The sequence below is a fragment of the Pelophylax lessonae genome (genome assembly GCF_965119305.1).
Source record: "Pelophylax lessonae genome assembly, chromosome: 5".
NCBI lineage: Eukaryota > Metazoa > Chordata > Amphibia > Anura > Ranidae > Pelophylax > Pelophylax lessonae.
This window is the reverse complement of record NC_138772.1, coordinates 338,055,670-338,082,173: the sequence shown is the minus strand read 5'-3', so window position 1 is coordinate 338,082,173 and position 26,504 is coordinate 338,055,670. Positions and strand designations below refer to the sequence as shown.

At 42.3% G+C, this 26,504-nt stretch overlaps 1 protein-coding gene across 1 annotated transcript in view; it reads left to right on the top strand.

The window, feature by feature from the left end:
* GFOD1 (Gfo/Idh/MocA-like oxidoreductase domain containing 1) overlaps positions 1-22,250 on the top strand; it is a 146,395-nt gene extending 124,145 nt beyond the window's left edge. The window contains exon 2 of the mRNA XM_082258186.1: positions 21,038-22,250. Coding sequence (XP_082114312.1) covers positions 21,038-21,957 — 920 coding nt within the window. The 3' untranslated portion in view covers positions 21,958-22,250. The remainder of the gene's footprint in view (positions 1-21,037) is intronic.
* The last annotated feature ends 4,254 nt before the right edge of the window (positions 22,251-26,504 follow it).

The following is a 26,504-nucleotide window of genomic DNA, read 5'->3' as shown; positions in this document are numbered from 1 at the left end:
TAGCCAATCTGCCTTATGATGGGTCTCGCCTTTTTGGGGAGTCCCTGGATGTGTTGATTAAGGGGATTACCGGGGGTAAGAGCACTCTCTTGCCCCCTTTCCCCAAGGCTAAGGGGGCTTCTGGGAAGAAGCATGCTCATTTTCGGCCCCCTCAGGGGTCCTTTCGTGCCTTTCGGCCGCACTACAAGGGCAAACCGTTCAAGGGCCAGGGCTCTCAGAAGAAACCCTGGTCTGGGAAACAGAAGTCCGGCCAATCCGGACCTGCGGCCCATAACAGTTCGGCCTGAAGGGGCGCCCTCACCCAGTTTTGGGGTGGGGGGACGCTTGCTCGGTTTTCTTCAGCCCTGGTTGGCCCGTGTGCGGGACAGATGGGTTCTGGAAATCGTTCGATCTGGTTACAAGATCGAGTTTCTCTCTCGGCCAGAGAGCAGATTTTTTCCCTCAAATCTACAACTGTCTCCAGAGCGCCTGCGGGATCTGCACCTGGCGGTGCGGGACCTGAGGGCTCAGGGAGTGGTGGTTCCGGTGCCTCATCGGGACAGATTTCGGGGGTTTTATTCCAATCTGTTCACCGTGCCCAGAAAGGAGGGCAAGGTTCGTCCAATTCTGGACTTGAAAGCTCTGAACCGCTCTGTGCGGGTTCGCAGGTTCCGCATGGAATCCCTGCGCTCGGTGGTGGCTGCCCTGGTTCCGGGGGAATTCATGGCCTCCATCGATTTGAAGGATGCGTATCTTCACATCCCCATATTCGAGGGTCATCAGAGATACCTTCGATTTGCCATTGCGGAGGATCACTACCAGTTCGTGGCGTTGCCCTTTGGGCTCGCCTCGGCTCCGCGGGTCTTCACCAAGGTGCTTGCACCGGTTCTGGCATTATTGAGAGCCCAGGGCATTTCTGTCCTGGGGTATCTGGACGACATTCTGATTCGGTCTGCGACCAGTCAGGGTCTGGAGAAGGACCTGTCTGTCACGATGCAAACTCTGCAGGAGTTCGGTTGGACGATAAATGTTCCAAAGTCGACACTGAGTCCGTCGGTTCGTCTTCCCTATCTGGGAATGATACTGGACTCGGTGCAGGCGAAGGTCTTCCTGCCGGAAGACAAACTCAGGACTCTTCAGGAGGAAGTCAGGTCCCTCAGGGACGTTCCGAACTCGTCTCTGCGGACGTGTATGAGATGTCTGGGATTGATGGTCTCGGCTTTCGAGGCGATTCCTTTCGCGCAGTTTCACACGCGGGGTCTCCAGGCGGAGATCTTGTCCAAGTGGGACGGGCGACCTCAATCTCTGGATCTTCAGATCTCGTTGAGTCATCGCACCAGGGAAAACCTTCTGTGGTGGCTCCAGTCCCCGTTGGTGTCCGGGGGCAAGTCGTTTCGTCCGATCTCGTGGACGATAATCACCACGGATGCCAGCCTGTCGGGCTGGGGTGGTGTTCTGGGCGTTCTGTCCGCCCAGGGGACCTGGTCGGAGGGGGAGTCTTCCCTCCCGATCAACATTCTGGAATTGCGTGCGATAAGGCTCTGTCTTCATCGCTGGACGGACCGGCTGCAGGGCTGCCCGGTTCGGGTGCAGACGGACAATGCCACGGCGGTGGCCTACATCAACCACCAAGGGGGCACCAGGAGTGCCCGAGCGGCTCGAGAAGTGGCCGACATTCTGTCTTGGGCCGAGACTCATGTCCCGGCGATAACGGCGGTTCACATTCCGGGAGTGGAGAACTGGCGGGCGGACTATCTGAGTCGCCAGACCCTGGATCAGGGGGAATGGTCTCTCCACCCGGCTGTCTTCCAGATGTTGTGCGCGAAGTGGGGTCTTCCAGATGTGGACCTGTTCGCGTCTCGCCTCAACTACAAGGTGAAGAGGTTCGTGGCAAGGACGCGCGACCCTCGGGCAGACGCGTCGGACGCGTTAGTGGCCCCGTGGCATCAGTACAGGCTGATGTACGCGTTTCCACCGATTCAGTTGCTGTCCCGGTTCCTTCGCAGGTTACACTCGGAACGCAGCACGGTGATTCTTGTGGCACCGGACTGGCCTCGCCGGTCCTGGTACGCAGACCTCGTGAATCTGGCGGTCGACGCCCCCTGGCGTCTGCCTCTTCGGGACGATCTACTGTCTCAAGGACCGATTTACCATCCTGCTTTACAGTCGCTGGCTTTGACGGCCTGGCTGTTGAGACCGAGGTCCTGAAGGAGAAGGGTCTCTCTCCAGAGGTTGTTCATACCTTGATCAACGCGAGGAAGTCTTCCTCGGGAAATGTTTATTACCGTACTTGGAAGGCCTATTTTGCCTGGTGTGAGTCCAGGGGGTTTTCACCCCGCACGTACTCGGTTTCCCGTGTGCTGTCTTTCCTTCAGACGGGTGTCGATCAGCGTTTGGCGCTGGCTACGATAAAGGGTCAGGTGTCTGCGCTGGCCGTTCTGTTTCAACGTCCCGTGGCTTCCAACTCCTTGGTTGGCACTTTTATTCAGGGTGTGCGGCATCTGGTTCCTCCTAGGAGGGATCCTTTGCCCCCTTGGGACTTGAATCTAGTCCTGTCTGTGTTACAACGTGCTCCTTTTGAACAGATCAGGGAGATATCGTTGTCTATGTTGTCCAAAAAGGTCGCCTTTTTGGTGGCGATCACTTCGGCTCGCAGAGTGTCGGAACTGGCGGCTTTGTCCTGCAAGTCTCCGTACCTGGTTGTTCATTTGGATAAGGTGGTCTTGCGACCTAATCCTTCTTTTCTGCCGAAACGAGTTTCGGAATTCCATCTTAACGAGGATATTGTTTTGCCTTCGTTGTGCACGAAGCCTAAACATCCAAAGGAGGTGAGACTACATTCTCTGGATGTTGTTCGGGCGATTAGGGTTTACCTTAAATCGACTGAGTCTTTTCGAAAGACGGACTCCTTGTTTGTTCTTCCAGAGGGTCCTCGGAAGGGCATGGCGGCTTCCGCCTCTACCATTGCCAAATGGATCAGGCAGACCATTGAACAGGCCTATGCCTTGCAGGGGAAGGTTCCCCCTGTGCCTGTGAAGGCGCACTCTACTAGATCTCTGAGTACGTCTTGGGCCTGTCGTCATGGGGCTTCTGTAGCCCAGGTGTGTAAGGCGGCGACTTGGTCGACCGTACACACTTTCACAAAATTCTACAAAGTAGATGTTCAGGCATCGGCGGATGCTTCCTTTGGCCGCAAGGTTCTTAGTGCGGCTGTTCCCTAGGGTCCCTTGTTGGGGACTCCTGGCTGTTGGGATAAGTTTTGTATCCCCTGGTTTTTTGTCTTTTCCTGGGTTGTTGCTCCTGTTGAGCACTTATTTTTGCTGTTGCCCAGCTGGTTTCCTTCCTTTGGTAAGGTTCCTTTCTTTGATGTGGAGACTGCGTTGCCTTTCGGCGCGGATGCGTTTCCCACCCCTCATGTTTGCACTGCTTTGGGACGTCCCCATATGTGACGAATATGAAGAGGCGGCGACTGTCGGAGGACGTAAGAGAAAACGGAATTTTTGTAAAATCTTACCTGTAAAATTCCTTTCTCTGAGTCCTCCGACAGTCGCCGCCCCCGCCCCTCTTTTGGGGTTTGAATGTATACTCTACTGCTATTCCACTAAAACTGAGATATGGTTGCAGGAAGTAGGAGGGTATTGACTGAGGGGACCACCCCTTGAGGGTGGGATATGTTAAAGCTTTATTGTTAACATATTCTGTTGCCTAGCTACTCCTTCGGAGCAAAGTCTAATACCCCATATGTGACGAATATGAAGAGGCGGCGACTGTCGGAGGACTCAGAGAAAGGAATTTTACAGGTAAGATTTTACAAAAATTCCGTTTTTTTTTTTTTTTTCAGAAATGTCACTATTTTTTTGTTTATAGCGCAGAAAATAAAAATCGCACAAGTGATCAAATACCACCAAAAGAAAGCTCTATTTGTGGAGAAAAAAGGGCATCAATTTTATTTGAGTACAGCGTCGCACGACCGTGCAATTGTCCGTTAAAGTAACACCGTGCCGAATCGCAAAAAATGGCCTGGTCATTAAGGGGGCAAATCCTTCCAGTCCAGAAGTGGTTAAAGTTGGTTTAGCTGCGTTTACACATGTTTACATGTGCTTAGCCACATTCAGACTTTCTAATTGGATCTTGAAAACACAAAATTCAATTTTCTCCAAATGCAGCTAAAATGTCTGCGTATAAATGCGGGTGAATGCTCCAAAAAGCACCGCTGAAAAATCATTACTGGAATTATTTGCATTTAGAAATATCCTCTAACAGAATATAAATGCAGGTTTGACAGTGCCAGTGTGAATGAGGCCTACTATGGACTCTCAAGGATCAGTTGTTTGCTCTGACTACAGAACCCATTGCTTTAGGCTCCATTCACACCTGGGCGTTTTCAGCTCCAAAAACGCTCAAAAGAAACACTTCCAAAACGCCCAACAAGTAAAACCCCATTCATTTAAATGGCCCCTGTTCACATCTGAGCGTTTTGAAAAACGCCTGTAGCTGAAAAAAGTACATGAGCTTCTTTTTGGGCTGATTACCAGCGTTTTTGATAGATGTCAATGAAAAACGCCTGAAAAAATCGCGGTAAAATCGCTGTAAAAATCGCGGTAAAATCGCGGTAAAAAAACGCTACGCTCAAGTGTGAATGCAGCCTTAGAGTTTCATTGCACCAAAAAATAAATAAAACAATGCTGACAGTGGGTAAAGCCTGATGGGAAAGCTGAGACAGTAGTTCCTCATCAGGTCTATGCTCTACTTGTGATTGACTGCAAGCAGTAGGCAGATTTCTTAGCCAATAGCAGGCTTTCTGTTTTCTACGAATCCGCACACTGCGGTTGGACGTGATGGGGGAAATAGTGTCTGTAAATCTCCATCTGGCTCCTCCTCCTCCCTAGCTATAAAAGTTACTCTTTGCTTATTGCGCTTACTGTGTGACAGCTGCAGCACCGGAGAGAGAAAGCTCAGCTGCACTGAGGATGGAGTGCCTATATCGGCCCTCTGGTCCAAGTGTACCTCTGTACGCAGTATGTGCCCCAAATTCAAGTACCTGTTTCCAACACTTACATAAATCTGTTGCTTGCACCAACATTTGTGGGCTGAAGGCACGATGGGATTCTAAAGAGTGTCGTAGAAGCTCTTAGTTTCCCTAATGGAGCTGAATAAAGCTTAATTTTTGTTGTGGCCATGAAGATTTGAGTCTGGATTCGCCTCTGTCCACAAATGGTAACAACGGTAGGGTCATTCAACTTTTTTGATGATTAAAGAATAGCAAGAATGCTCAATTATTGAGCTGGTAGGCTGTATTTCCTGTATTTTTCTCAGTGCTTAAACACTTGCTGACTGCTCACAGTAATATTACGGCGGCAGTGAGGCTCTCCTGGGTCTAGCGATGTAGACCTATGTCACTGGACTGCTAGTGATTCCGGCAGTGATTAGACGCAGCAGGAGTCCTGCCGCGGGAGGAGTGGCTCCGATTGCCGCTGCCCCCCCCCCCCCGATCGTCAGGGAAACGGAGAGAAGACCCACCTGCTTGTGTAAACAAAGCAGGCGGATCTTCTCAGTGACAGACAGGAAGAGAGCAGCAGATTCAGCATAGTTGAAACTGCGATCTCTGTGTCTGTCACAAAACCCCCCACACACGTCAGTAAACACGAGGCTCACATTTAACCCATTGATCACCCATAGGCTTAACCCCTTCCCTGCCCGTGTCATTATTACAGTAACAGTGCATATTTATAGCACTGATTACTGTAGTCAGGTCACTGGTCCCCCCAAAAGTGTCAAAAATGTCAGCCAGGGGTCCGAACTGTCCCCCGCAATGTCGCAGTCCCGCAAAAAATCCCAAAGCGCTGCCATTACTAATAAAAAAATGAAATAAATAAAAATGACCTAAATCTTTCCCGTGTTTTTGTTTATAGCACAAAAATTAAAAATCGCGCAGGTGATAAAATACCACCAAAAGAAAGCTCTGTTTGTGGGAAAAAAAGGACGTAAATTTGGTTTGGGTACAGCGTCGCACAACCGCGCAATTGTCCGTTAAAGTAACGCAGTGCCGAATCACAAAATAGGGCCTGGTCAGAAAGGGGGCAAATCCTTCCGGGGTTAAAGTGGTTGATTTTCATTTTGACTGGAGCGTACTTTTAAATTACTTAACATTTACATTACTCAACACTTGCTAACTAGTAGCCTAAAAGAACATGAAGGCAAATTTTGTTATGGAAGTATAGGAAATGCAATGTCTTCTTTGCTGCATTGATTAATGATATACATGCCTATTATTCTCTCTATAATATCAACAGTATTTTTGGAGGCATACATTGCCCTTATATAGAAGAGATTTTATATTGAGATTAGTTCACTTTTGCATATGATGTGGGGTTGCGGAATTCTCTAGATGTACTAGGTAGAGTTCATCTCAGTTATCCGGGATGTTCTGTCTTCTACAATCCCCTTATACTCTAAGATTGTGCTCTGGGATTTGGCAAAAATAACACTATGTTCCTTCTGATTCTAGTTATCCTTTTAGAATCATCTTAGACTTAGATCTGTTCCCATAGTCAGTGATGTTTCCGGCCTCTCTTTTTGGTATTGAGAAACGGTGGCTTTTATAGCTAATATATGAAATTCCCAGGGTGGTATTAATATAAGAATAAACAAAATAGTGATCTGAAAGAAGGTCTTTAGAAGGAATTTTAGTTATTGACTGTGATAGAGAAGTACTTTGCGTCCTTTCGTTGAAAGATTAAACTATATTCACATGATCTGCTTTGCTGCCAACAGCTTTGAGATTTGTACTAAACATTTGTATTCCCACGCTGTGCTGTATTTGCCTAATTTTTGAAAGTTTATTTTAATCTAAAATTTAATCACGAATTTTAAAATGATTAAACTCATAATCAATAGCAATTCATACCAATATTACCATAACATAATAAAAACATAACCATTAAAATGAATCAAAAATAATTTCATAACCTGTAACAGTTTTACTGTGTAGTTGGTCATTAGTAGATAGATACAAAATTTTAAAGGATTGGAGCCCTCGGGTGTGGCATGGTCCTTCCGCCGGACGTATAGTTTTTTCCCGTTGGGGTGCCCTGGAATGTGAGGGGCCGGACCTGCCCTGGCGGAGCTAGTTTGGTGCATGAGCGTTAGCCCTTTATGGGAAGACATGTTAAAGCGGAGTTCCACCCAAATGTGGAACTTCCGCTCATTTTCTTCCCCCCCCCTCCGGTGCCACATTTGGCACCTTTCTGGAAGGAGGGGGGAACGGGTACCTGTTCTTGACAGGTACCCTTTCTCACTTCAGGGAAACGGCGCCGCGGCGAAGTTTGGTCCCCTCCTCCTACCCCCCGCCGCCGAGCCAATCTGAATGGGCAGCGCGCTTCGCGCATGCGCAGTAGGAACCCGCCATATAGCTGCAAGGCTTCACTGTCGGGTTCCCTTACCGGCAATGGCGGCGGCAGCACCCAATAGCCAATGGAAACATCGGCTGCGGTGCCAACATCGCTGGACTCCAGGACAGGTAAGTGTCCTAATTAAAAGTCAGCAGCTACAGTATGTGTAGCTACTGGCTTTTAATTTTTGGAGGGGGAGGGGGGTGGAACTCCGCTTTAATTGATGTTTCTTATGCCTGTTTTCTCCTTTTATGACTGTACCAATCATACCTATACCCTGTTATAAGATTATTGTATTTTTTTGCATTTTTCTGTATGTGACAATCTTAAATAAAAATTATTGCACTACAAAATTTTAAAGGGTTAGTTCACCATTACCAAAAAAAACTTTCTGTGCCGATAAGGGTCATCTGCAGATAAAAACAAGCTGTGCAGCTCTGACTAAAGCTGGCCATACACAGTGCAAATTTCGAATGAAATTCACACGATTCCCCCATTAACATAAACAGTATTGACAGGGGGAATCAGCAATTGTCTTCTCACAAAAAAGTGAAAAGCGGCCGTTCCAGTTGACACTACTGAAGTTGCTACGACTTCAGAAAAGGTTCCTGCACTACTTTAATCTGACTTTGACACAGCTCAATGCCAGTGACTCAATGCTAGAGAGTGTAAAAGTCATATCAAAGTCGGACTCAAAGGTTGCACTGAAAATCGGGCAACCTTGGAGTTGGCGAGTGTGAACCGAGCCCAAAGCTGAATAATGCCCTCACTATAGCTGTAGGCCAATGACGTACCTCATGAAGCCTGACCTGAAAACTCTGTCTCTGATTCAAACCTCCTCACATGTGCTTTCTCTCCCTTCATGAGAGCTCACTACTTTGACGGTGAAGGTAAACAATAATAGCTGGGACCTACTTGACAACATCCTAGCAACTTCCTGGGAGTTTCAGGTCAGGCTTCATGAGGTACTTAAGTGGCCTACACCTGTAACAAAAGAATTATTCAATTTAGGTCAAATCTGCACAGCTTGTTTTCGGCTATAGAAATCCCTTATCTGCAAAGGCAGTTTCTTGGTAAATAGGTAAAATATACCTTTACCATTTGGCTGTGTTCTGGAAATTTGCAGCAATCTCTATAGTGAAAGTTGTTGTATAATTACCTTTTTTAGTGCAAGATTGTTTTTTGCCTTCATGTCACTCTGACCCAGCACAGAAGAAAATTGAAGCTGATTTACAATGGCCTCTTGCACACGTTAAGAGGGCCATACAGCATACATTCAGATGGATTTCTCTGCCTGGGAGTGAAAGGTAGATTGTACAGCCAGCCTGTACAAATCAATGACAAGTATTTACACAAATCCTATTGTTTACATGCGTGCCGGGACTTGCGCACTGGCAGGAACATAGGCCTCTGCTTTCCGGGTAGTGTGTAAGTCCAGTATGCATGTAAACATTAGGATTTACATATATATCTGTACACACTGGAATGTATGCATATGTCACTGTAGCGTTAAGGATTTCAGAGATTTTCAGATGATATAATAGGTGACCATTGAAATGTTAATAAACCAAAACACAACTAAATACTAAGCAATTGCTGCCAACAGAGGGTACGTGTATGCAATTAAAATTGAATAGTGTATGAGGGATAGACTTTGTATAAAAATAAAGTGAACTATCAGTCTGTACAAGTAAAAAACACTTATAAACTAGTTACAATTAGAGATAAATCTGTGTGTAATTAATACACATAAAAGTAGTCCCGGAGGTATAGGCTTAGAATAATTAACAGTCTTTGGCTGACACTATTGGTAAAAGCAAGGCTGCCTCCTGGAGCGGGCTGGGAACCTGGACACTGCAATAGAAGAAGGAAAGGAGAAAGAGCGGTTCCAAGCCGCCAATAGTGTAGAACATTTTTTGCATGACAAACTAGTATACAGTTAAAAATACACTCACAAACGTCAGTAGAATACGAGCATGTCATTAGCTTCCAGATAGATCTCCAGTGGAGAGTCAAATCCAGGCTGGATCCCCTAGGCTGAAGGCTGGCTGACGAAGAAGACCTGGCCTCCAAAACACGTTCCTAATTGTCTCCTGCATTGTTGGCATCTGACAGCTCCTCTGACCACTTGAATTTCTTGTGGTGGCTTGCCGATACCTCTGCATGGAGTCTCACAGCAGACCTGTCTCCCTAGCGACTCCAGCCTGGATTTGACTCCCCACTGGTGATCTCCATTGGAGCTAATGCCCGTTTTCTACTGACAATTGTCACTGTATTTTTAACTGTATATTAGTTTGTCATTCAATAAACATGCTACACTATTGGTGCTTGGTGCCTCTCTTTCTTCTTTCCTTCGACCATTCAGATGTCAACTGCCATCTGCAATTGATAAGCTACACAAATGCATCATTCTTCAGACTGGGTTGTTTAGCACTATAAGCAAAAAACAACAAGGTGCAAAGGCCTAGTGCATTACCAAACCAAAGCTTTACTCTGAAGACGTGGGAACATCTCATGAAACGCATCAGCTAGCAAGCCTGAGTGATGTCAGGGTCGTGTGATTGTCATCTTTAACAGAACTACCCTGCCATTTGGATTGTGCTTTTACCGTTTCTGACCTAGCCCAGCCAAACACGGTTGGAATCTCGGCTGGTTCAGCAGGAACTGGTCAAGATTCGAACTGCTAATGGGCAAGCTGAATGTACCAAGTTGATTAATCAATCAACTTTGGTACAACCAGCCAGCTGGATTCTCCTGAGATTATCTCCAGTGGCAACCCCGGGAGAAGACAATTGCTCAGCAGGAGGGATTCCCCTGTTAGAACTGTCTGTGTTGATGGGGAAATCATACGAATTGCAGGAAAGAATTTTGCACCATGTATGCCTTAGGCCAGTGATGGCGAACCTTGGCACCCCAGATGTTTTGGAACTACATTCCCCATGATGCTCATGTACTCTGCAGTGTAGTTGAGCATCATGGGAAATGTAGTTCCAAAACATCTGGGGTGCCAAGGTTCGCCATCACTGCCTTAGGCTATTGTGAGTATGCACTCATTGGGTTTATTATCAATAAATGTTTGGTAATATACTAGGCCTTTTTGTTTATTTATCTGTACCAGCTGGGCCTCACCAACCTGTCATTGTTTTGTACAGATTGGCTGTATATGGCTGTGGGCCGATAAATACACCTGAATGTACACTTTAGGCTAGATTCACACTGGTGCGATGTGGGAACTAGCGCGATTCCTGTGCGGGTTCCAGCCATGCATATGATTCACGGGCAGTTTACACATCTGCGAACTGCTGCAGGTGTCAATGTAAAGTTAATGACACCCCAAATCAGTTTGCAGATCGCAGTGCGAACTGTGAAATCGGACAGGAATTGAATTGCATATGTTTGAATACTCATGCGATACGATTCCTGCACCATTTTGGTCTGAATGCAATGCTTATTCAGCCATACAAACTGTAGGGCTGAATTTGCATCGCACAGACATTGCATATGATCTGCACAGCAATGCGGTGCGAATCACATGCGATGTCTGGCATCGCACACGTGTGAACCCAGCCTTATAGCCTCTTGAGGCCATGAGTAAAAGGCCCAAAGAACTTGAAGGTCTTCACACAATAAATTGTAACTTCAGTTATTCAGTCATGTGAAAAGCAAATTCCCGTTACTTATTTCATCTGCAAATGATTGAAATGACTATTTACGCAATTAAGAAAACATTTTTAACTCCTTTTGTAAATCAGCCCAAATTAATAATTGGCTGAAATTTCTGTCACTGCTGGTAAGTTTTGCCCTAACAGAAATGATGCCATATTTTCTAATGTAGACATCCTTTAGAAACCTGCTCGTCATCCAGTATTGTTAAAGTCAGACAATGGGCATGTAAATTCTTTGGGTACCGATAGTAAAAGACCAGTGCAGCTGCTTGTAATTTGCATTACAGTTAATAGACATTTCCTGTTGCTTCCTCTCCTCTGTGAGTAACTGCAGTATCAGTTCAAGTGTTACTAAACCCACAATAGTAAAATCAGTCTGTATATGCAGTAAAGCATGCTTGTTATACTCACTGTGGAACCTAAGGGGTTAATCCTCTGCATTATGTAAAAAGGCTGTTTGATCCTGTATTCACAGATCCTCCTCTCTTTTCACTGACTCCAGAAAATGTCCGGATAGTAGCTAGGTGCAATAGCCTTTGGAGTCAGGCTGCACATGCTCAGTTTGTTGTGTATTGCTAGAGAGTTTTTGTTTTCTTGGGAGGGTGCATGTGATCAGCACAGGGCCAATCAGCACTGTCCAGACATGTACAGACCGAGGGTCAGGGGTCCTGGATCCTCATAGGACAGCTCAGTGCAGTATGAAAACTCTTCCTACAAGCTTTACCAGGAACTAATAGAAGTCGTAAGATTGCTATATACTGCTGATTAGAAAAGGTATTAGCAGTTTACTAAAATAATTGCATTTCCATGTTCTGTGTACTGTGGGAGACCAGATATAGTGAATGCAGAGTACCGGGTTTAGTAACACTTTAATAAATAATGGAGATGACTATGATTAACACTACAATTAGGAGAAATTGTATATAAGATCACCTCTATTGGTCAGTTCTAGTAATATGTAAATGGGACTTTAATAAAAAAAAAAGCAGAGATTGACTAGTAGGAGAATGCAAGGGGTAGTGACAGACTAGTAGGAGGATGCAAAGGGCAGCGATAGACTAGTGGGAGGATGCAAGGAGGAGCTATGGACTAGTATAAGGGTGCAAGGATGGACTAGTAGGAAGATGCAAGGGGCAGCAATGGACTAGTACAAGGATGCAAGAAGCAGAGATGGACTAGTAGGAGAATGCAAGGGGCAGTGACGGACTAGTAGGAGGATGCAAGGGGCAGCGATAGACTAGTAGGAGGATGCAAGGAGCAGCTATGGACTAGTAGAAGGCTGCAAGGAGCAGCGATGGACTAGTAGGAAGATGCAAGGGCCAGCAATGGACTAGTACAAGGATGCAAGAAGCAGAGATGGACTAGTAGGAGAATGCAAGGGGCAGCGATAGGCTAGTAGGAGGATGCAAGGAGCAGCTATGGACTAGTAGAAGGGTGCAAGGCGCAGCGATGGACTAGTAAGAAGATGCAAGGGGCAGTGATGGACTAGTAGAAGGATGCAAGAACCAGAGATGGACTAGAGGGAGGATGCAAGGGGCAGTGTCGAACTAGTAGAAGGATGCAAGAAGCAGAGATGGACTAGTAGGAGGATGTAATGGGCAGTGACAGACTAGTAGGAGGATGCAAGGGGCAGCAATAGACCAGTAGGAGGATGTAAGGAACAGCTAATGGACTAGTAGAAGGGTTCAAGGAGCAGCGATGGACTAGTAGGAAGATGCAAGGGGTAGCAATCGATTAGTAGAAGGATGCAAAAAGCAGAGATGGACTAGTAGGAGAATGCAAAGGGCAGTGACGGACTAGTAGGAGGATGCAAGGGGCAGCAATAGACTAGTAGGAGGATACAAGGGGCAGCAATAGACTAGTAGGAGGATGCAAGGAGCAGCTATGGACTAGTAGAAGGGTTTAAGGAGCAGCGATGAACTAGTAGAAAGATGCAAGGGGCAGCGATGGACTAGTAGAAGGATGCAAGGAGCAGCGAGACCTGGTCACCAAAACACGTTCCTAAATATCTCCTGAATCATTGGCATCTGACAGCTCCTCTGACTGCTGGAATCCCTTGGGATGGCTTGCTGATACCTCTGCATGGAGTCTCGCAGCAGAGCTGTCTTCCTAGCGGCTCCAGCCTCGATTTGACTCCCCACTGGTGATCTCCTTTGGAGCTAATGCCCATTTTCTTCTGACTGACTGTATTTTTAACGGTATATTAGTTTGCCATACAATGCAAGTATTTCTGTTGGTTACAAAAGAGCATTGCGTTTAGGGATTGGAGTGGGGGTAAAGGAGGGGACATATGTTTTCACGCGGTGCTCTGAAAGCTAAGCCAAGACACATGTAGTAAATAACCAGTGCTTGATTTAAATGTTAAATATTTGACAGATTGGCTTTGCCTACTCTGTTTCCGATATTATATATAATAACTAAAAAGCTATTTTGTAGTGATGAAACAATAAACTACAATAAAGTAATCTACACATTAAAAAACATCAGCAGGATGGCACAGCATGTTTCCTGTTTCTCTTTTTCATGAGCCTGACTGGGCGTAATTGAAGTGTTTATACATTGCTGCTAAGAGCTGGGTAATAGGTAATGAAGCTGCATTTACACTTGCTGGCTGCGAAGGTCTGGTGGAAGTTGGTGACTGAGATAATCAGTGTAAAAATAGAACTGTTTGATATGCACAAGAGACACAGTCTAAAATGAGACCTAAATAGAAATATTCAAAGGTGCTATATCATCACAGCTATTGGAGTTGATTTCTAAAGTAAAATAGGCTTTTTGCTTTGCAAGGGAATTATCCCCAGAGATGAGGTGAATGAAGTGAAGCTCTGCTGCCTTCCATCATCCAATCATGTGCAAGCCAAAATCCTGCTTTTTTAAATTTTCCTTGCACATGATTGTAAACTTCAGTAAACTGTGGGGCAAATGACCTTGCAATGTGAATAGCCTAATTGCTTTTAGTAAATCAACCCCATTACGTTTAGGCCTGTTGAATGATGATGTGACTTGGGATTTCGGAATAATTCAGCAAGTTATTACTGAACTTTGATACATGAAAGTGAAAAGCAGATTGCAAGTTTTAGTAAATACAAAAGTTAGTCAATTTTTGTTGGTAAACCCTTATGGACTTTATAGGCACCAGAGTACACAAATATTTTTAAAAACATATACATTTTATTTCAATTTTATTAAAAGCATAATGGTGTAAATTTAAATTCACACAATAACACACTACCCCAAAGGCAAAAAAATCAACAAAACCACCAAAAAGGTCCCATCATAACCATATTTAATGCGCCAGTGAATTGTGGCTAACAAAATCTAGACGGGCTTGGTGTGTTCTTGTGTAGCAAATTGGAGCTGTACATGTTTTGCGCCGAAGAGCTTCTACAGGAGCTAAGTATTCTAGATAAATCAAAATTATACAGTAAATCTAGATATGTTGACACATATACAAACAACAATATTATATTTATAACAGGTCACTGTTGCCCCGGCTGGTGTGGGGGGCCCAGGACCACCAGTGGGAAGGAGCACAGTATGGATATAGAGACATGTGTAGACACAGCAAATGGTTGTCAGGGCAAGAGGAGGCCTACCATCAAATAAATATAGGAAATAGAGTGAAATTGTAGTTAAAGATAGCCATGTGCCACATATATAGACCAAAACTTCCCCTGTCTATATCAAAAAGAGAGAGGATATAGCAATAGCATAGTATAGTTTATATGTCATATGCTTACAGTATGGGTTATCGTGTAAAGGATCAAAAGAGGAGCAGTAGGTGTGAAGGCTATCAAAAGAATCTGTAAATTTGATCAAATAAATAAGGGAACTGGTTGGTGAAATAATAAATTTTGACTTTTCCAGTAATGGCATATATGGGGCAGAGAGCTCATCCATGCTACATACCAACAAATCCATGTACCTGGACAGATTTCAGGCCTCAGGATATCCCATAAGTCATACAAAAGTATCAACTAAAATGTATTGCCATCTCATCAGATAGCATTCAATGAAGTATAGGGGTCATTTGAAATTAAAGCGCATATTTATTTCCTGTCCCCTGTGTATGCCGCCATCTTAGCCTTTATTTAATTCTGCAATTGCCATGGTGCCACACATGTGATCAGCTATGGCATCGGCCTTTTGATGGTTCGATAGATAATTTTAGAGCTAACATAAGCACACTGACAACTGTGACAGTTATTACTGGAGGCGTACACTGCGCATGGGCTAGTAGGAGGAATGTAAATGAAAACACTGTAGTGTGAACCACTTGCTGACCCTTGCTTTTTCTGACATTTGTTGCTTACAAGATAAAATCAGTATTTTTTGTTAGAAAATTACTTATAACCCCCAAACGATATATATATATATATATATATATATATATATATATATATATATATTAGCAGAGACCCTAGAGAATAAAATAGCGGTTATTTCATTTTTTTATGTAACACTGTATTTGTGCAGCAGCCTTTCAAGTGCAATTTTTTTGGAAATAATACACTTTAATAAATAAATAAAAGAACAAACAGTAAAGGTAGCCCAATTTTTTTGTATAATGTGAAAGATGATGTTACGCCGAGTAAATAGATACCTAACATGTCATGCTTTAAAATTGTGCACGCTCCTGGAATGGCGACAAATTTCGGTACTTAAAAATCTCCATAGGCGACATTTTAAACATTTTAAACATTTTTTTTACAGGTTATCTGTTTAGAGTTACAGAGGAGGTCTTGCACTAGAATTATTGCTCCCACTTTAACGATCGCGGCGATACCTCACATATGTGGTTCGAACACTGCTTACATATGCGGGTGTGACTTATGAATGCTTTCCCTTCTGTGCACCCAGTTGTGAAGCCGCAAGCTGTCACAGCAGGGTGCCCACACTAGTGCTGCTGGCGCCGGGTAGAGCCAAGGAAGAGAACCGAGGCTTCGGGTGGCCGCATCGCTGGATTTTGGGACAGGTGAGTGTGTGTTTATTAAAAGTCAGCAACTACACTTTTTGTATAGCTGCTGACTTTTAATAAACACAAAAATGTCTGGAATTCCACTTTAAAGGAAAAAAGAAGTCCTATCAATCTGCCCAAGGTCTGGAAGTGATGTTGGAGGTTGCTGCAGTCCTCCAAGGGCATAGACCCTAGTAGGGGCTATCTTGTCCTCAATCGGTTCCTGCCTAGCCATTGACCGCATTGGATCGGTTCTGTGCTTACCGACAGCTCAAAATAGACTGGGAAGCGGCAGGGGGGCACCTCTCCTACCACCTATAAATGTGATCTCACTGTGAATCTGCCGCAGGGGCCACTTTTATCTGAAAGCCAGCCGCCTGACTGAAAAAAAGATACCTTGGTTATGGCAGCTAAGTCATTTTGACAGAAGTTGATCAAATAATTGACTTCTGTTGAGTAGGGGCCGCCAAACCAGTCCATGCTGAACTGGACAAATTTCCATCAGTCTTTTGCCAGGTCTACTTAGGATGGACTGTGGTGGGAAAGAGGCAGTAAACAAAGTGACACTTCTGACTGCAGCACAGTCTTTTCCTTGTTTTTTTTCTTTGTTTAGAATTCTGACCATTAGAGCCGGTTCACACTACCACGACCAGAAAGTCGCCCCATGAAGGAACGGCTTTTTAGCGCGACTTTAGCGTGACTTTGAAGAGACTTTAAAGAGACTTAAATGATAGGCGACTTTGTCTGTGAGGAATGCCTGGGTAATCTTTTTCGCTTGAAAATAGATAAGGATCCAACTTAGAGGCGACTCCCATTGAAGTCTATGTGCACAAGTCAGATAGAGGTCGCCTTGAAGTAGTACAGGAACCTTTTCTGAGGTCAGAGCGCCTCCAGTAGTGCATTTTAAGACGACTCTCATTCATTTACATTGAATTTGTAATGACAAGCGACTTGGGGCGACTTGAGGTCACACAAGTCGCGTCCCAAGTCGGAGTAGTGTGAACTGGGTCTTAGTGACCAATATTGAATTTTGTGGACTTATACCACAGTATCAGGTCTCACCAGGAGGTGGTATTCCAAGGGAAATCCAAATAATAGCTTCTGTTCCTGGTAAATGGAAATCACTATTAGATTTCCAGCAAGAGACAGGACACAATGAATGTATTTATCGCAGACAGCCAGTGCCTCAATGTTATACTGGAAGCAGATGCAAATCTCCTGTATGTGTACGGTATCTAATCAGATGCAAGATCTCTATCTCCCTTTAAATCTCCTTTAAGTGGCAAAATATTTATTATGCTGTTTCCAGCAGTGTGCATCAACAAGCCTTGCAGAGGAGTTAGAAGACTTGAAGCGTCTCTAATGACTCTATTACTTCTTGTAGAATTGTTGCTCCTTGGAGAGCGGAATATTTATAACATAGTGTCCCCACTGGCTAATGTTCTGTCAGAGGTGCAGATTTATACTATTTAAGATTTTACGCTGCTTTCCCATGTATTTGTAAAATAATTCTAAGGTAGAAAATACATTTTGCCCCCAAAGCAGAACTCTGGTGGATATCCACTTGTTCACCACAATACAAGCAAGAAAAAAAGGAAACAAAAAAACATACATAATAGATTTAAAAAAATGTAAATATGGAAAATCCCCTGTAATGATTCCAAATAATTTCAAGTTAAAATTCACTTTGCAATTAAGACCCAATTATGTGCATGGATACTGTATGTAAAAAAAAAAAACAAAAAAAAAAAGGATTTTGCTTGCACATGATTGCATGATTGAAGTCAGCGCAACTTCACCTAATTTTCTAAACTAAATGAAAATTAATTTTGCAAAGAGAAAATTCATTTATCCTAGCAAATGAGGTGACGTTTTGTTGACTTCGAACATCCATTTATGTGCAAGAAAAACCCTGTTTTTTAAATTGTTCTTGCATATGATTGGGTATTCTTTGCTGAATTTTCTCTTTGTCTCACCTCATTTACTTTTAAGATAAGTGAAAATTCACTTTGAAAGCAAATATTCTTTACTCCTTTGGTAAACCAGCCCCAGTGTATTTAAGGGTTACAGTGGGCCAAAGGAGTCTTTTCTTTAATTAACCTGCCCCTGGAAAAAAAATAATGCTTGCCACATCTCAAACATCTGAGTTTAACTGTAATCACAGAAAAAGGGGATTCTGGGAGATCCCTGTGCTTTATCTCCTGAACTGTTTGTCTTAATTACTTTAAATCATTAATTACATTTAATTTATTGGCTTAATGAACGATTTATAACTACAATGTTTTCTGCTGAGTAAATTAAGTCATTATGTTTGACAGCATAGAAATAATAGCACATAATTCACCCTCCATAAGGCTCTGTCATTGCAAGACTATTTTTTTTTTTAATTGGGCAACAACCCAAAAGCGTGAGTCCATTGTTGGCTTAGTATAGTAATTTTTGGTGTAATAAATTTACTTTTTGGGTGTCTTTGAATTTATCAGACCCAAAAATCAATTGACATAAACACTAAAAGTAACCTAAAAATATCCCTAAATCTAACCCCTAAATGAAACTCACGATTCGTATCCTACTGCTAAACCTAACACCTCTATCCCTAAACTAAACTCATAACACCATTATCACATATACTGGTATACCAGAACCATTATGAATGAAACTGTCAGCTATTTTTCACCCAGGACAGAAAACCCCAGCTCTGGAATAATCTTTAATTAATATATATTTTTCTACATTTTGTTTTCAATAGTTTTTTTTATAAAAAATGTGTTTTACAAGATAAAGACATGAACCACATTAGAAAACAACATTGAGGTAATGCCAATGCCAATACATCTCCAAAAAAAGAAAAACAAAGTACATCACATCTTGTAAGGATATCAGGACCTGCTGAAATCCATGGTTGCAGTAAGCCTAACGTCATACATGAGGATAACAGAATCTTACCCCCATGGTATTTGGCAACTTAAACAGGCCATTTGTCTACATTTTGCGACAACACAGTTGAGTTCTGTCTGTGATACTTTTTACTTGCACTGTGCAAGCGCACTTATATGGCTACAATATTCTACATTCTGCAAATTTTATGCATAGAATAGAAATGTAGCATTAATCGGATTTAGTGTAAATAAATGGCAATTTCTGTGTTTTGTCTGTTGTACAAATGATGTGAAAGTAGTCATTCTTCAATGGCTGTCATACCATTATGTTCTAAATAATTCTATGTGACAATGCCGATGCTTGATGATTGGGCCGTGTCAATCACAGGGGCAGTGAGCCCCATGTAAGGTCCAACATGGATGGCTTGCTTTACTTATTGAATAGAGTAGCAGGAGAGCAATGGGAAGTTAAGTGTGCTACTGGGCAGGGAGGCATTAAAGTGAACCTGTTTGTTTTTCCCTTCATGGGTAACGATTGACTTTAAAGCACACATATTGTGAATATTATTTGAATTGTTACATAGTTACATAGTAGGTGAGGTTGAATAAAGACAATAGTCCATCCAGTTCAACCTGTGTAGGTGTGTGTGGCTGTAATCATCTCACATAGCCCTTAATGTCCTGATCCTTGAGATGTAAGTCTTAGAGTCTTTTGAAAGCCACCATACTTCCCGCAGAAACCACCTCTTGTGGTAGAGAATTCCACAATCTTGTAGCCCTAACAGTAAAGAACCCCCAACGCTTCTCCTCTAATCGCATTGTATGCCCTCTTGTCCTCATGCAATCCCTTTGACTGAACAGCTTTTTTTCTAAGCTGAGATCCCCATTGAGATATTTATAAATTGCTATCATGTCCCCCCTCAGGCGTCTCTTCTCCAGGGAGAATAAATCGAGCGATTGCAGCCGCTCTTCATAGTTAAGGTCCTCCAATCCCCTAATCAGTTTAGTTGCCCTTCTCTGGACTCTCTCCAACTCCAACACATCCCTCCTGAGGACTGGCGACCAGAACTGGACGGAATACTCCAGATGCGGTCGGACCAGAGTTTTATAAAGTGGAAGGATTGTAGTCTTATCTCTGGAATACATCCCTTTCTTTATGCATGCTAATATTCTGCTGGCTTTGGCAGCTGCCGCTTGACATTGCATGCTATTGCCTAATCTATTGCTCTTTAAATAACCCCAGTTAACAACTTGAATGCCTGCTATGATGTCCACTTCAGTTAGCCATTAAATATACTACCCTTGGCTACTTTTGCTATTTGTGATTGCTAAGTTTGGTTGTGATAAATTACCTTTGGATTTTAACACATTTTATGTATGTTGATTCTTTGAGAAATGATGCACCTTAATAATCCCATAAACCCTCTTTTCTGATCTGAAGGACAGATGTTGATGTTTAATATTGTCAGGACATGGTGATTGCTAGCTCCATTGGAACCCTTGGCATTGACACATACTTTTCTATTTAGACAAGAAGTGCTTTTTAGGATCCCAACTGAAATTTCTCATTTGCTGCACATTGAAATCAGTGTATTAAAAATATTTTGTAGCAGTTTACACCAGTTGCATTTATTATTATTATTGTTATTATTATACAGGATTTATATAGCGCTGTCAGTACAATTACAACACAATTTAATACAGTAAGAATCAGAGAGCCCTGCTCATTAGAGCTTACAATCTAAGAGGGAGGGTCAAGAGATACAAGAGGTAATAACTGTGGGGGATGGGCTGATGGAGAAAATAAATGTACAGTTACGTGGGGGCCAGATAGACTTCTCTGAAAAGATGAGTTTTCAGGGATTGTCTGAAAGTGGACAGAGTAGGAGATAGGTAGATTGGGGTAGAGAGTTCCAAATGATGGGAGAGGCTCTGGAGAAGACCTGGAGGGGGGACGTGGGATGAGGTGACAAGGTTGCTGGAGAGCAGGAGGTCTTGGGAGGAACGAAAAGAACGATTTGGCTGGTATTTTGAGACTAGGTTAGTGATGTAGCTAGGGGGCTAGTTGTGGATGGCTTTCTAAGTTATTCGGTTCTTATACACTGTTTATGTACATTGAAAACATGTCAATATATCAATCTAAATATTTTTGTTTATGTCCTACAGGGATTGGGAAGAACGTAATTTGTGACAGAACAGCAACGCCTCTTGATGCTTTCCGAATGATGTCGGCGGCCCATTATTACCCGAAGTTGATGAGCATCATGGGAAATGTGTTACGGTTTCTACCTGCTTTTGTGAAGATGAAACAGCTTATTCAAGAGGGATACGTGGGGGAGCTTCAAGTATGTGAAGTACAGGTTCACAGCGGAAGCCTCTTGGGAAAGAAGTATAATTGGAGCTGTGATGACCTCATGGGCGGAGGTGGACTGCATTCTGTGGGTAGCTACATAATTGATCTGCTGACTTTCCTGACCAGCCAGAAAGCAGTGAAGGTCCATGGGCTTCTGAAAACATTTGTGAAGCAGACAGACCATATAAAAGGAATTCGCCAGATAACAAGTGATGACTTTTGTACATTTCAGATGGTTCTGGAAGGTGGTGTTTGCTGTACAGTTACTCTAAACTTCAATGTTCCTGGGGAATTTAAACAAGACATTATAGTTGTGGGATCAACTGGTAGACTAATGGTATTGGGGACCGACCTCTATGGCCAAAGGAACACTTCACTGGAGAGAGAATTACTGTTAAAAGATTCTACACCTGTCAGCAACTCACTCTTGCCTGAAAAGGCCTTTAGCGACATACCTTCTCCTTACCTGAGAGGGACTATTAAAATGGTACAGGCTGTGCGGCAAGCGTTTGAAGATCAGGAAGACAGAAGAACATGGGATGGCAGGCCGCTTACTATGGCTGCCACTTTTGATGACTGTCTGTATGCTCTGTGTGTAGTAGACACTATAAAAAAATCTAACCAGACTGGTGAATGGCAAAATATAGTAATAATGACAGAGGAGCCTGAGTTAAGCCCTGCCTATCTAATAAGTGAAGCTATGCGCCGGAGTCGTATGTCTTTGTACTGTTAGCAGCCATAGGTGACCAAATCTGGAACCGTTTGTAAATAACTGCTGATTGACAGGCGTACATGTACCAGGCCTATGGTACAAGTTCGTGTTATAACTTATGCATCTCTGTATAACTGCTGTAGTTGGAAAGGAACGGAACTTTCCATCACAGACAAGCTGTGAACATTTATGAGAATGTATTTTACCATGGGGTATTTAGCCACAAATTCATAACTTTATTTGCCTTTGAGCTTCAGAAATGGCTCACCACTGCAGATGTGTTCATTTTTAATAAGATAGTTTTTCTCTTAGAACATTCGAATGTCAGTCTTTTCCAAACTGCTCAGTCATCCCTTGTGTCCTGTAGTCAGAATTTCTTGACTCTTGTTTGCAGCATGAATGGTGCGTATGTCCTAAACACATGGACTGCTATACCTACAAAGCACAATGCACATACATCTCACTTGAAGTTCCTTGTAAGTAGTATGCTGTTTAGGATGTATACTTCCAATTGAAAATGTCCACCTGCAGTATATAATATGCATTACTGTTATTGTGTATGTTAATTTCAAGCCAAGAGCCTAAAATACACCCAAGCTAAGTATTTTAAGGAACAACCCATAGTGATAGTGTTTAGCGGGTACACGAAGATCCTACATTTTTGTCATTCAGGCACTGCTAAATTATATCTAAAACATAACTAGAAGACAGCTTGCAAAATCACTGCATATATATATATATATATATATATATATATATATATATATATATATATATATATAATTTTTTTCTTTTTTATAAATTATTGAATTTTTAGTAGTTTTTATAAATATATGTTTTTATATTTTTTCATATCCCTTTCGTATCTCATGTCTACATGCACATTCTAGAGCATCTTTGCTCTGGATTTACATACTGATAGTGTAACAATAGCCAATGCCTGTGCGATATGGGTTGGCACATATTGTCTCCATCAGGGTTGCATGTGAAAGTGTGACAACAGAGGAGCACGATAATAAGAAGTTATCACCTCATAACTAGAAGGGCTTGAACCAAGACCTTCATGGCAGGATAACTTGGTATTGGTTTAAAGGCATTGTATACTTTTAAATGTTTTTTGTTTTATCTATTAGTGTAGTTATATTCCCTGTGTTGTTCCTTTGCTTTACCTGGTAATGATGGGCCCACATATTGTAGCTGCAGTTTGTGGTGTAATGGCCTATTGATTTCACTATGTCCTTGGTTTGCTACAACTAGCCTGTCCCTATTCACCAAAGGGACAAACAACTTCTTGTTCCGGGTCACATAGCGTTCAGTGCAAGCCTTGGCAATTCTTATGTGTTGCATCACAAATGTGAGATTGCTAATGTTTTAAAGCAGTGATCTCTCTGTTAATTGCTCTGGTTGTGTCAGAATAATTACTAGCTCTAAGCTGCAGAGCACTAGAATGATAGAGGCAAGAATTGTGAGATATGTTGTTTCTTAACAGGAAGTGTTAGTTCTTGAACTACAGACAGAGGTCATACATTAATCTGTGCAGTGCCATGCTGCATACCTTATGTTTGAACAATAACTAACATTGTGACAGCGGAATGAGAAGATTACTCTACTATAGGCTATGTGTACAGGCCAGGCTATGTGTACAGGCCAACTAATGACACCATAATGCTACAGGATCGATGCACATCTTATGCAGGTTAATGCAGATAGGAAGATTTATAATGCTTTTAATAAAAATTGGATATGACAAAAATCATGAAAATAACTTTTGGAAGTGCGCTAACATGTTAAAGCTTATATGAGATTGTAGTGTTTGAGATAACATTTAACTTAAGGATAGGCACCTTAGTGTCTCTGCTATACACTCTCGTTGTGTTTGTCTTTGAAAAGCTTAGCATGGGTTCTCTTTAATTTCTCTACCATTCAGCCATAAATGACTGTCAACTTCACTAGAAACCAAGACCTACTGTTGCATTGACATTTTATTAGTACCATTGACATAAATTCACTTTTTTTATTTGCCAGTATATTAAAATACCAGCCATGTAGCCACACTTGTGTAAAGAGACTTTAATAATTATTTTCCCTCCTAAAAACATATGGTTTATACTTTATTGACCTAACCTTTTAAGATTTGGAAAAAAAGAAAAACATCTGAAGTAATAATTAGCATCTTCAAAGTATTTCCATCTTACAAAAGTTTGTTTTTTAAATTACAATGCAGCATCATTTTGGAAAGCTATACGCCAACACAAAGAGGATGCCTTAGAACAAATACGTGGATTGTTTTGTCTTTTACACACATTACTGAAAAGAAAAAAATCTCATTAGGAATTTCTCATGATTTTATTTCAAGTATATGTTTATAATGCAACAAAATGCCCATGGATCCTCCTAACACACACAGCCGAATTCACACACCCAAAGATTCATACTTGCCTCCTCTAGTGCTATCTGCAGCACAGCCTGTAAAAATCTCGTGCCAAGCTGCCTATGCCTGTCCATAACACCCCATTGATCTGAATAGGACAAACCAACATTGCTTGAGCAAGGTCCCTTTTGAGTCTATGGGACATCTGTGCCTGGGTGCGGGCAGCATGCCTTTAGATTTTTACTGCCCAGGGAGTAGACATTGAGACCCCCAGGCATCAGAGTTTGTAAGAATGCATGTGCAAGGGTCTGGACCCATCAGTGTGAGAAGGGTAGAAAGAGGTATCAAAAAACAAATTAAATAGATACAAATTTAATTAAAAGTCTAGACACCAGAATAAAGACAAAGTTCAGTAGAAAACCCCCTTTCAATTGTGCATTGAAAATATTCAGCAATAAAAATTAATTGTGAAAGTACAAAAAAAAAAACCCTTCTAAAATCAGATCACGTAATCCTGCTGGTCTTTTTCCTATTTCATAGTAGCCTAGGAGAAGGGATGTAGAGGGTCAAGTTGGTAATGTGATGTAGTACATTACACTGGGAGATTAGTCCTGGAAATAAAATCGGCATGAGACAGGAAAGTGTTATGCTGTCATCTATGGGATAGAATCGAGGTTCTGATATAAATGAAGTGTTCTTCACTCTGAACTGGGGTTTTAGAATCACTAAAATTTGACTGAGGTGCTGTAACTACAGCCAAAACTGAATGCAAGTTGTAGCACCTGATATATTAAGGTGCTACAACCTTTGTTGTAGCACCTTAATAATGTAATGTTTTGCTGGCTGCAAAACAATATTGTAAAAGGTGAGATGAAATATATTCCTATATATACCTATATTAATATATAAGGCACATCAATTAAAGTGAAACGAAAAAGAAATTAAAGCTGCGCTATGGTGATGTATAAAGTGTCTCCAAAAATGCTGCTGTGCGTGAAATCAAAAGGATTTGAATACTGTTAGTGCAAAAAACAAACAGCGCAGATCTGGGATACTGAAAGTGCTCAACGTGACTGAATATAAATATAAATATAAATAATGACAAAATATCCAACTCTAAGATACAATAAAAACACCCCGTGACGTGAAAAAATACATATTCATGAATAGTAAAAAATATATATAAGAATAAATGGAGTTCATTTGGATTATTTATATATTCTTATATATATTTTTTACTATTCATGAACTCTATGTATTTTTTCACGTCACGGGGTGTTTTTATTGTATCTTAGAGTTGGATATTTTGTCATTATTTATATTTATATTCAGTCACATCAATTAAAGTGTATCTATAGGCCAACTATAACACCGCTTTTTTAACTGTCTGTGTTCCATCGGAGATGTTTACCTTTACTTTCAGAAGGCAAAGGCCTAATAGGAAGTCGTAGATCAGGCATGTCCAATCTGCGGCCCGAGGGCTGCATGCGGCCCAGAACCGCAGGCAATGCGGCCCACTGCTCCCTGACAATTTTTTCTTTTTTTTTGCTGGGGAGGAAGGAAATCGATTCGGGGACACAGCCACAGAGGCTGCCTCAGAAGAGATCATCCGCTAGTTGTTTTAAATAGTACTGGGGGGGGGGCGCATCAGTACGGGAAGGGTGCGGCGGTGTTTTATTACTTTTATACCTTAACTATAGTATATATTTTATATGCGGCCCGAGAAAATTTCTCTACACTCAATGTGGCCCAGAGAAGCCAAAAGGTTGGACACCCATGTCGTAGATGATCTCTTTTCTTCCCTTCTATTCTGGGGTCCACCATAAAACTTTGCATTTCCCAATCATATATTGTCCTGGCATGGACAGTCACCATTACAAATTTGAACAGGAACACAGACAGCAATAAAATTTTAATATAGGTTCAAACCCTTCCATATTCCACATGCTATACAAAACTGAATACATTTTAGCTATAGATCAATTTAAAGGGTACGGATCGCTACAGATAGAAAAAAGTGTCTTGTTATGTAAGAGCTCTGCCAATACAGTTGACAAATACTGTATGTATTTAAACACTGAGATATTAAACAGCTGTTTGCAGGACCCCTGAAAAAAAAAAAACCCTCTTCTAAAGCCTAGAACTTTATCCTCATTTCTGACAAAGTCATGAAACATATATAGGTTGGCCATTGATG